Source organism: Sclerotinia sclerotiorum, genomic scaffold (genome assembly GCF_000146945.2).
Source record: "Sclerotinia sclerotiorum 1980 UF-70 scaffold_5 genomic scaffold, whole genome shotgun sequence".
NCBI classification, from domain to species: Eukaryota; Fungi; Ascomycota; class Leotiomycetes; order Helotiales; family Sclerotiniaceae; genus Sclerotinia; species Sclerotinia sclerotiorum.
The window spans coordinates 506822-519423 of NW_001820831.1; the positions used below are offsets into that span (position 1 = coordinate 506822).

The 12602-nt window shown below is 40.7% G+C and overlaps 3 protein-coding genes across 3 annotated transcripts; all 3 read left to right on the forward strand.

The window, feature by feature from the left end:
- Positions 1-767: 767 nt before the first annotated feature.
- On the forward strand, positions 768-6745 carry SS1G_04179 (hypothetical protein; the record flags this gene model as incomplete). The annotated part of the gene is made up of 3 exons (XM_001594322.1): positions 768-846; positions 928-3827; positions 3875-6745. The coding sequence occupies 3 exons, from the start codon at positions 768-770 to the stop codon at positions 6743-6745; spliced, it is 5850 nt and encodes a 1949-aa protein (XP_001594372.1).
- A 913-nt stretch (positions 6746-7658) lies between these two features.
- On the forward strand, positions 7659-8701 carry SS1G_04180 (hypothetical protein; the record flags this gene model as incomplete). Its single annotated transcript, XM_001594323.1, has 2 exons — positions 7659-8252; positions 8318-8701. 2 exons carry the CDS (start codon positions 7659-7661, stop codon positions 8699-8701), a joined length of 978 nt encoding a protein of 325 aa, XP_001594373.1.
- Positions 8702-11396: 2695 nt separating this feature from the next.
- SS1G_04181 (predicted protein) lies at positions 11397-11769 on the forward strand (the record flags this gene model as incomplete). The annotated part of the gene is made up of 2 exons (XM_001594324.1): positions 11397-11436; positions 11648-11769. The coding sequence occupies 2 exons, from the start codon at positions 11397-11399 to the stop codon at positions 11767-11769; spliced, it is 162 nt and encodes a 53-aa protein (XP_001594374.1).
- Between the last annotated feature and the right edge of the window lie 833 nt (positions 11770-12602).

Sequence of the window (12602 nt, forward strand, 5' to 3'; positions counted from 1 at the left end):
TACTCATTTCTGACATAACATCTCCGTTTAAGCTGGTAATAGCAAGGATTGAATCATCATAGTCTGGGGCTTGTCGTGTTTTTGGCAGGATTATAGAAGCTGGCTGTGAGATATACTTCGCAATTCGCTCGCGTTAATGCTTGAAAAAAGATGCTTTATTTTTGAAAAGATTTATCCACTGTCCCGATTTCAAAGGGATTTTGAAAATGTTAGTTTTGGATGTGAAATAGAGTCTTTCACGAGTCAGCAATCGACAGCACATTGTAAGACTTACGAATCTGAATCCTCTGGCCAACTGAAATAGTCTAGTTCCCAAATAGGTCACCGCCTTGACACATCCAGGGTTTAATAGCTTATATTCATTCGAAAAATACCCTAATTATGGAATTCTGCTGATAATATATCGCCAATGTAGGCTTAGTTGCTCAGCTGGCCAGTGGATTCTTTTACTGTATCTCACGCACAAGGGTATCCTTCATACACGGTATTAGTAATCCACCAAAAGCGGTGAACAGAAGCTAAAGTGGTTTTTGACGCGAGCTGGAAGTTTGTCGCGTTTTCTGCCCAATTACTTTCACTTTACTCGAGTAAACTTGGCTAGGTTCAACCAAGTCATATTTCTCCAACCACGTCGAGTTCTCTGTGGATAAATCGCAGATTATTATAAAACTTTTTCTGCTTCGTGTACGACCTTTCATTTCGCAATTAGAAGATGGGTCTCGGTACAGTTGCTATTACATCTTCACGATAGCTGCGATCTTGCAGCCATGGTACCGCCATCTCCATCTTCTGCAAAATCAAATAATCCTGAGCCGAGACCTCCAATTCCTGTTGAACCCGAAGCCGGTGAGCCTCGAAAAGCTTGGTTTCGATTTTTCTTGACTTCCAACGAGAAATCGCCTCGATTACCTAAACTCATTACTCCAGACGCTTCTGCGGATCTTACCAGCACACCATCAACAACCAGGAAGAAAGTAGGGTGGTCTGAAAAGTACGACTACAAAGATCCTCCTAAAATTGTCACCGACAAACATATACTATCCGCACACGTTATCTCACCGCTGACACCATCAGCGGAGCGCAAAGCAACCAAATCAATTCTGAAGACAAACCATGGCCTCGAGCCTCTACACACTATTGTACCTTCCGGAGGTAACGACACCATATCAATCTCCAACTTTCCGTTACTCGACGCCAGAATGTTAGAATCAATATCAAAACAATTGGCTGGGCAAGATAGGAGCTCGAAGCTAGATGCATACACGACCTTGTCGAGTGCCTTGAAGGCCTGCAACAATGTTCCGGATCGGAAGGCTTTATCGGATAAGATGGATTTAATACTACAATTCATAAAACGGGATCTCAATGCCAGACATGAAACTGGAGCTCTCGATATCCAACTTGCTAAAGAGGCGCTAGTGCTCACATCTAGCTTCCTCCACAAGAAGTCCATTTCGGACATGTTGACTTCGGATTTCAACTGCTATATAGTGGACCACGCCTTGAAGACTTTCGAAAATCCTGGAATGTCAAAGGAAATCGCTACACACCTGATGTTCATAATTGCACAGCAAAAGTTTTCAGCTAGAATCATGACTGCCGAGAGAGTAACGAAGCTGATATCCGCAATTCACAAAATTGAGGATTATGTACGAGGCAAAAGCATCGTAGAGCAACGCATCAACATCTACCGAACTTTTCTTAGGCAATCCAAATCTCATATGATCTCTAATTCAGATTGGCTCGCTGATCTTTTCAGCGATATGCTCAGCAGTTACTCAAATATTCAAACCGCTGCTATTGCGTTTGGCGAAGAGGCTGGCCTTGACCTCGGGACGGAGAGCAAAGTATCATCAAAAGTCATGGAAATTTTCAAAGGATCAGATGGAAGAGATGTCAAATATATCGAATTTTTCGCGGATAGATTGCGAAAGATGGCAGCAAGAAAGCCTCCAGGTCCTACTCCTCGTATTTGGGCGGTTGTCATATTATTTCTTCGTGCTCGGCGCCAGCAGCTAGAGCACTGGGCTTTCATAAAAATATGGCTTGACGTAATCAAGATCTGTTTCAATTCTAGTGATCAGAATACGAGACTAGCGACAAATTTGGCTTGGAATCGCATGATATTTGTAATTGGTCTGGACGAGAAGGTCACTGCGAATATGATGCATACTCTCAGTCAACCTCTAATTGCACAGCTTCAGAGAAAAGATATCCGCAAGGTCTCAAATTCCGACAATCTTTACCGCAAGTCAACTATCAATAGCATATGCAACTTATTATACTATTCCGTGAAGCCAAATATAACCCAGGCACAACTTGACACATTTTGGGACACACATATAGTTCAAATCGTCGGGAAACGACTTACCCCTAGCGATTATGCGGAAAATCCCACGTCAGCCGGGCAGGACTTGAGTGATGCATGCAATATTCTCTGTGGTCTATTCAACTCACATACTCAGCGGCCATGGACACCAACCAGAGCTTTGAACGATAATCTTGTCATAGCTCAAGAGCTTCCAGGACTCGATCCTCGATGGCTACGCAAAAATGCTCTTCGAGTCTTCCAAATCCTGAGTCCAATAATGGAGCTGCTCTACTGGGAGTTTGCTATGTCCGAAAGCAAAATATCACTTCTTTGGGAGACTTACATTTCCTCAATTTCATCCGCAGGGGCCAAGGAGGTTAAAACCTCGAATGACACTATGGCATGTCTTGCCTTTCTGTTCAGCACACTGTACAAAATCTGGCAGAAGGGACCAGATGGCTTGAGTACCCTGCCATATCATCGCAAAGACGAAGCAGTTTTTTTCGCTAGTTTTAAAGCCATTGTCACTATCGTTATATCTGGACTAGGAGTATTGCCGTTCACTGAAAGGCTCCTATCTATGGGTCAAAAAGATGATTTTATTGTCGTCGCAACCCCTTCACACCGACCTGGAAAGATAAAGGGCCAAATTAGGTCTCCACTTCATCATCTATTCCTATTGCTTGCTAGCGCTTCTCCAGGTGTTGGAAGTGATTGTAAGTTCGTCGAAATGGCCCAAGGGATACTGACTCCGTTTTTCGATGCTCGGCGTGTGAGTAAAGGGAAAATGGACCTCGTCAAAGACCTTTTAGATATTCTCCCCACCGACAACACCGCATCGTGCAAAGGCTTGTGGACCATCCTAGCAAAATTTGCTACCGTAGCGATCAATTTCCGCGATGCTAGTGTTGTCTCTGGTTCCATCCATGATGCACGCCCCCTTGGCGGTGAATATTGCAGTGTTGTGAAGATTCTTGATGCTGGGATCAATTTATCACCAAAGGAGCCTTTGGAAGGATGGGAAGAGCTTTTCCAAGCTTTGCTGATGTCTGCAACAACCGATTCTGGGCACGGGGGCAGAGCTATTGTTGTCATCGAACCTATAGCTAAGACTTTGGCTTTGGTCTGGCAATCAAACGGCGAATGCTGTGGCGAGAAAGTGAAATACTGTCTACTTTTAGTTGAACAAGCATCATATCCAAAAGACCGGCAAGCCTTAGATGCTGCTCGTCGCCGTCTCTGGGGTAGTGCAACCGCCGGTCCAAGAATCGACATCTTCGACCCCTATCTCCATTTGTATGAATATATTTCCCGGTGCTTAGAGTATTCTTATACCGATCTTCCATCAAACGACCACCACAGCACATGTGACTTACTCAGTGAAATTGAAGCACTTTTAGTTCGATGCCCAAACGTTCTGTTAATCGAAGCTTTGGCCCGACTTCAAAATGGACTTGTTGGCTGGATACGCGACGAAGGGGGCAAGCTGCATGGCGGGAGTGATATATCTCAAACGGTAAGTTGGGTCTTTATATCTTTGAACATCACGGCTAATTGATGTAGGTTAATTCTCTCTGGGCGAAGATCTGCTCATTATTGGGCTCTTCCACCAGTGATCCACACGAATTACTGGAAAACCTAGAACCATTATTGTGCTCCGGTCTAGGAAGCAAGCGTGTGTCTATTGCAAATACAGCCATCAAATTGTGGAAAGACACATTTGGTTCCTTCAACGGCGAATTGACATATCCGCCAATGGTCAAAGAAGTTTTGTCAAGGCTTCTTCCAATGGCTGATATCCCTCTTCCGTCATTCTCTGAAAGCTCCGAAAATGGGATATCTGGCAATTATAGGCAGCTTCCCGCTTTTATTGATACGCAGCCGGATTGTAACATTCCTAGTGAGGTCAACCTACCGAATCTCTCAAACAAAGCTTCTTCAACTATGATTCAATCACACAAACAAAAGATTATAGGTTCATCTCCACGAGTTGTCACTGGAATCAGCAAGGTGGAATCTCGAAAGAGATCCCGTGAAACAACCCCGGAACCTGGAAAAAGAAAGACAAGGAAAAAGAGCTCCGTTGCTAGGCTACGACACGATGACTCTCAGATACAATTTGAGGCAATTGCAGGCTCATCACCTTTGTCGGAATCGATATATGACTCGGATATTTTGACAAGCCGGCAGAAAGAGGTCAGGGAACGACAAGCTGAAGCTGCAGCTATGTTCCCAGATATCAGGTCTAGCCCCCCACCCAGCTCAAGGCCAACCTCCGAGCATGTTGATAACAATAATGAATTACCTTCACGCCAATCTGCTTCAAAACTACGCTTAGAGACACCGGCCAATAGTCAAAGACAAAGTACACCGGATACCCGGATTATCGAAAACCAGGATATTTTTCTTGCATCATCACCCACCCCAGCACGTCATATCCTTGCTTCCAAAGATATTTCTTGTCCTCCTTCATCGCCACCAGCCATTGCTCCAAACAAGCATTCGGCATTTATATCTAAGGATAATAGCGTAGCAATTACATCTTCGCCGCCACAGGCTGAGACAAGGAACAGTGCTTCCTGGAGTGCTGTACACAAAGGCCTCAATCAGTTTGAGCAATCACCTCCACCACCTGATTTGCCAATGAGCAAGAGTGCTTCAGTGCCTCCCACTTCTTCCGATGAGTTCAATGTCACTTCATTTCCCACTCACTTTCCGGACGACTTTGATAATGATCCAACCATCAATCGTCCACTAAGCTCTTTTGCACAAAAAGTATTATATGCTTTTGATCCTGGCCAAACCATGTCTACATACAGAAGCACAGCTATGTCTTCAGGTAGAGACGAAGATATGGACGTAACCATTGAACTTACAAGTAGCGAAGAGAAGGCTAGAGATGAATACCTCCAACAACCATCCACTGAGAAGGGGGCTAGCAACGCTTGCGATGTCCCAACTTTTGAAACTTGCAAAGATTCAGTTATCAGCAATGATTCAAATTTACCATCAACTCCAAGACGAAGCCAGCGTCGTGTGGTAGCAACGCAACCTGCTCCAAATACTACAAGAGACGTTAATGTAGAGTCAAGTGCAGTCTCTGCAGATAAACCGCCGAGCGACGATGAGATTTTTGAAGATGCTGTATCTTCTCCACGAGCACTACCACCTCGGATACAGACATCGGAGGCGGTTTCTGTGCCAGATAACAGCTCCTCTCCTCTTACCGACCTTGATGAATCTAGCTTCTACAGGCTTGCAAATTCTGTGGATCGCAAATTGGCTGAGAACCGAGACCGGGGTGCCCCGATACATGTATCAGCAAAGATCGGTGCTGTCCCCCTTAATTCTGTTTTTCCCGAAACACCTCAAATAATTTCCGGTCCCAAACGAAGATCCCCTTTTCGCTCCATGTCTCGATCCTCGGCCATTCAATCCGTTATTCCTGAAACTCCAGCACCACCGCCATTGAAAAAGGATGGCGAGGATGACATATCGAATGAACTTGCAGAAGATAACTCTAATGCTGGTTCTGCTATCACTATGGAGCCCCAGGTTGGTAATCAACAAGTGCGCGGAGTCAATACAAGCAAAAGTACAAAGCCAGCTCGGCGGAAGAATTCACCAGTCAAAATGAGGATTGAGAATGGGGGTCGAATGGAAATTTCGGGGAAAAAGCGAAAGTTCGATGAAATTCTTGACATTGGTAGTGCGGTGCCTGACAGTCAGGAGGCGCCGGAAGATGGTAAGCGTGATATCTTCTTCCCATGGGAGCCAAAAAGAATACTAAATAGCGACACAGTTCAATCACTACCTTCATCAAAGAGGAGAAAAGGTCGCTCAGCCAAGACGCCAGAAACTTCTATAATATCAAGTGCTTCCGAACCCCAATCTGCTCGTTCCGAACGATCTGAACGAGCCAGTCGAAGAAATACTCGATCGTCACAGGCCAGAACTATTATTGAAAATAATTCGAGCATGGAAGACCTACCGGAGTTTAATTCTGCATCGAATGTCATTGAGGCCAATTCTTCTATAGTCGCAAACGACAACCCTGCCACTCCAGTTCCGGGTAACGAAGCTATTGGCGACACAAACTTTGGTGTACCAGAATCAGAGGAACGAGGGAGCCCAGTACCTGATCAACTGAACTCAGATTATGTAGAGGAAACTTTGTTACAATCACAAATAGCTGAGGAGATGCAATTAGGATCACAGGAGGCCACAAACGATCAAGAGGAGAAAATAGCAAAAACTGCTTCAACCGCTCCCACATATCAGAATATCAAAGAGAGGTTATTAAGCTTAGTCAAGGATCTTGAGGATGCTGCTCTCAGCCGAGATGAAGGAAATGAGATGGAAGATATGTTTATGGATGCAAAAGTCCAATTGTATGGTGCGATTAAACGAGGAAGACAATTGGCTGATGGTTAAGGAAACTTGTATTGCGGATGGCGTTTTGCTTTAGGTTATGGTTGGCTTATATATGTCACATGAAGTGATATGGATGACATGATTCGCATGAAGGAGTTTAATTATAACGTGTAACGTAGATAGCAGAGATAATACCAATTATGTTGCATATGATTAGGATATGATTGGTGTATGGGATTGGTTTGTAATGTAAATGCGAAACATGTATTGTATATTATCCGTATGTTATCTTTATTGACTTTTTAAGATCTTAATCCTGATCTCAATACACTTGTCCTGGAATATTTATCTCTGTCTAGCTACCTATGCCAATATATCTGCCCTGTATCTCTGCCCTATAACCTTACTAGATTAACTTTCCTAATAGTTAAGCCCTCATCAATATATATCTGACCTTTCTCCTATCAATTCCATGTTTTGAGTCTTTGACCAATCATTATTTAGGCTGATTGATATCTTCGTAGCTTTTATGTTCATCGTCTACCCCACCTTTAGTCTGCCCTCCCAATTCGCCACTAGTCTATTTCCATCCATCCACTGATGCCCCGAGCTTGGATTCCATGATGATTCTCTTGTTTCAGGTTTCTCGCTTACATCCCACATTCTTTGCCGTGCTTGGGTAGCTCCCGGACTCGTGTAATTCTACCTACTTCGTACATTTCATCCCGCTCTTGTCTTGTCTTGTCTCTCTCTCTAACTCTTCACTCCTCACCTGAATATCTTCACAACATAATCATCTTGTACATCTTGACTTATTTTGTTTCATCCAATCTGCAGGCACAAATCGAAAAGTATAAATACTTCGAAATATCCCACCTTGTTGACAGCACTCTATAGCTTCTTTCACATACCATTTACCCCTCATTCAATCCAACAAGTCACAACTCAAACATACAACCCAACAACTTCAATCATGGACCGACCCAAGAAGCCATCCGCTCTCTCTGCCACTCCAGCTCTCACACCCCATCCTCAAATAAACACTACACATTCCAATTCACGCGTCTCGGCCGTCCTCCCCACCGGTGAATCAATTGAAATCCTTCTCTACGGCGCCACAATCATAAGCTGGAAAGATGCCGCCGGAACCGAAAAACTCTGGCTTAGCGAAAAAGCTGCACTCGATGGTACAAAAGCGGTGCGCGGTGGTATTCCACTAGTATTCCCGGTATTTGGAAAAGTCGAGGGTGAGGAAGGTAAGGCGAAAGGTGTTGATACTTTACCTCAACATGGTTTTGCGCGCAATTGCAGATGGGAGTTTTTGGGAAAGAGTACAAGTGAGAGTACTCTTAAGGGACAGGAGGGTGGTAGCAGTGTCAAATTGGATTTTGGTTTGAGTGCTAGTAATCTACCAGAGGAGACCAGGAAGCTATGGGGTGGTGAATTTGGTCTGATTTATAGTGTTACTCTTGGTAAAGAGAGTTTGGGAACGAGTATGGTGGTTAGGAATGAGGGTACCACAGCCTGGGAGTTTCAAATCTTGATGCACACTTATTTGAAGATTCAGGTATGTTTATTTACACTAATTTTTTCAATCTGCAAATGGTGATGCTAATCTGCGATCGATAATAGGATATTTCCCAAATCTCCATCAATGGTCTCGAGAATGCAACTTATGTTGACAAACTCACCGAACCAATTTCCACAAATACTGCTCCTTCCGAACCTCTTACCATCTCTGCTAAAACCGATCGTGTCTACACTCCAGCTGGTGGTCCATCTACCGAAATTATTGTTTCTGAAGGAGGAAAGAAGAAATACACAGTTGCTAGAGATAACATGAATCAAGTCGTTGTATGGAACCCTTGGATTGACGCCAAAGATATCGGAGATTTTGCTCCAAAAGATGGATGGAGAACAATGATTTGTGTCGAGGCTGGATCTGTTACTGGATGGCAAAAATTGGAAGCTGGTGAAACTTGGGAAGGTGGTCAAATTATTACACTTGCTAATTAGCAATTCATGGATGGGATGAATTTGATATCACGAATTTGATATCACGAATTTGATATCATAAGAACAATGTTTTGGACTGGAAGGGAATCTTTTTTTGGGTGAGCTGCGCGTTGGTGGTGCTACACTATTCAACGGTATATTTGATGGAAAGGAATATTTTATAGTACTAGGCTGGAAGAGGTTCTGTTAGATGAATGAATCATTATGGTATTCATGATTTTAGAGCAGCTATCATTGACTTTGGGTGTAATCTTACATCTACTTTCGCTCTTTAGACTCGGGTCCTGTTGATCATTCATTCCAAGGAGTTGCAATCCCTTTAAATCCCGAGTGGGAAACTACCAATAATAGAAGCGTAGTCTAGTTAGCTAAGCAATCAACAAATCGAAGAATTATCCTCCTATAAAACTATACGAACTCTAGACTAATAAATACCCACTCTAACGCAAAAGTTTCTGATCGCATATATCGCTGCAGGAGTTGCTGTGTGAGATATTATTAAGATCTAATTCTATAGTGTAGGCGGGGTTATGATTGAAATTTTGGAGGTTTGTGTAGAGTTTTGTCTTGGTTTTTTGGATTGTTGTTGTTTTGTATTTTTAATCTGTATTCGATTGATTTTTGATTTTGTAGTGTTTTAGATTTATACTTGTGATTTTGATGTTAGCATTGATATTGATGTTTATTTCGTTGTTATATCTACAGTTGTAGGTGTATAGTTTAGATATATATTCTATACAAACAAAATCTCTTCTCAGTCCTTCCCGAGGCTATTTCAAATCTCGGACTGGTGTGAATATTATTTTTCTATGAATTATTCTATATATATATATTTTTTGAGAGGAAATATATCACTGTGAAAAAATCTATTTTAAATTTATAATAAAAGATGGACTTTAAGAAAGGAGTTGGGGATTGATATTTTGATTTTTTATTAGTGAATTATTTAAATTATCATTTTGATAGTTCATATTTATTATAAATCCTGAGTAGTCTAGTTAGTCTGGTTATATACTTCTAGATTTAAAAGCTTAAAAGTAAAAGAGTGAATACGATTTAAGATTATCTGACTAGTAGTGAATGACTCAGTTGTGGTTACTCGGTTGTTGCTCAAATTATTAGAAACTAATGTATATAAACCTTGAAATGATTATAATTTAGAGTGACTCTAAGATAGTGAGTTAACTCTTTCGAGTTAATTATTAAGAGACTTGCGAGTTTGGGATTTTGCTGTGGGATATTGGCGTTGTGTTGGGGTGGGTTGTAGTGGGTTGTAGTGGGTTGGATGGGTTGAGAGAGGGGATAGGAGGATAGTTATTTCTATGTATATATGCATGAGATTTTTATTGCTGTTGAGATTTTCTTTGGTTGTGTTACAGTTGTAGGAGTTGTCAGTTCTTATCTTTTATTACCGATTCAAATTAAAAGAGTTTACTTGGATATATGTACGAGTAGACTTTATATATATCTACTAGGTACTCTCACAAGTTTAAATCTCTACTTCCATTATACTATACTCATTCTCACACATCACACCTTTAGACACTGGATTTCACCTGTTGCACAAACAAGTTCTTACAAACTCCTTTACATTTTATTACATCTTACGCGAATCTGATACGATTTGAAGAAGTCTTCTGGATTGGCTCTTTTATATAAGATTACTATACCAGATATCATATACAAAAACCTTTGATACCTATCTGAGGAAAAAATGAGGATCGAGAAAGAGAAATTCACTAGGTTTATGATGATGGATGATGTAATGAGATATTGAATTCGAAGTGGGTGGGTAGGTACTAGTGGAGCTAGATGGATGATAGATGCGGGGCTAGCAGGCTTGGTAAATGTAAAAAGTATAGTATATAGGAAGTCATTTTGCGGAATTAAAAGAATCAAGGATTTATTGGGATCAATTAATAAAGGCATATCATAGTATGTGGAGGAGCGGAGTTTTTTTCTGTTTTTGTTGTGTTAGTACGATTTCTGTGTGTAAGTAAGTTTGAGTGTTGATTTTTTGTATTTACAAAGTATATAATGAACTATAAAGTTTATTTACTTTGTTATTAGTCTTATTTTTCTATTGTCGATCTATATATAACTGGATTATTACTATAATACTTTTTTTAATTTAAAATCTATAATAACTTCTACTCTATTGTGGGGGTGTTTATTAGTTAAAGATAATTCAAAATGATTACACCTCATTTTAAAAAAATAAATCATTCTTTTTGTAATATAGAAAAGAAAAGAAAGAAACGAAAATGATATACATTTATACTCTTTTCATTATTTTTTGATGTAGTTCTAGTTCAAGCTTTTAAATCTATATACTTACATTATGATGTAGATTAGGATCTACTACAAATCATGTAACGGCTAATACAGTTGCATAACTATATTATATCACTCACCTCTCCTCTGACGGAATTATCAAATTTAAATATATAAACAAGCTCGTTCCATCCCATTCGATCTTCAAAGTCATATACTGCTTCTTTACTGATCATATCAAGGACATCCTCTCTATAGGTAAACTGCAAGCCAAAGTTTGAATTCACTTGCTTCTGTTGCTAGCTATGAAAGCTAGATGGCCGATATCCGAATCCACTACCTATCTTTTCTCATATCCCTTTACCGCTGTCATGTTTCCTAGTACCATCACTGCTAGTGCAACATCATTATCGTTTTTACAATGAATAAAGAGATAATCATAGGAACATACTACAATACCGGTAAGCGTAATACTCTTGATATATTATCACATTGTAAGACTTACTAGGTAATTATATTTTGTTTGGATTTTTCGCATAACTCCTTCTAGTGGTTGAAAATATTGTTTATTGTATATACATGAGTATATGTATTGTTATACCTTTTGGTCAGTAGTTCTGAGGGTAAGATGTAAATGGACAAAAGGGAATAATTATTTTGAAAGTTCTCGAGCGACATTCATATCGAAGGAATCTAATCCCATAGACACCATGAACGGACAAAAAGTTAAATTATTACCATTAGACTCTCCCCCGGAGTTATCTATGGAGTCAGATATGAAAAGCTCGATCTAGCCGGCCTTTATATAACCCAACGAGTAAAGTTAAATTTTTTGAACTCGATCTCTCTCAGTAATAAAGCTGTACATATTACGTTGGACTAAAGAAACTTGTCAATTTCAAACGGAAGAGACTGGTGAACTTGATGCTCATGTGGTAGTTAAGAGACACTACACTTGTGTCTATACTTCAAAAAGTACACTTTCCAGCAATCTATAATCATACAGGCATATAGATGAAGAACCTTCGACTCGTACCAGAGAAAACATGCACATAAACATTACCTACTATAAAGACCATTCCCATCCAGAAACTCCAAATCCCTCCAGAAATGCGCTGCATGAGATCACCGAAAACCTATCCAAGTAAGCAAGCAAGATCAACGATCCACTTCAATAGCAACACCTACCCACTTCAATACCTATTCATCCATCCATCCATCCCTCAAACCAAATACTAATTAAGATCCCACTAATTCCAAACTTCAAAAGATCATAGCGGTTCAAATATCCCATCCTTATCCTTTCCCATCCTATCCTAGGCCCAGGATGGAGATTCTATATTCTATAGATTCTATAAATTTTATAAATATCCTTATGTGACGGAAACCCCTGCTTTCCTCCCACCTTTATTATATAAGAAACCTCAGGTACATTAACCATGTCCACACATGATACGATTACTCGGGATTAGTATACGATTTAGGTGGCCTGAGGATCAGATCCGGACAAGTACTAGGTATCAATGGTTATCGGTAAAGTAAGATCATTGGAGGGATAAATATGACTTCTTTTTGCCTAGCCATTGCGGACTAGGCCATTCATTTGTGTATATATAGAGTAGCTATC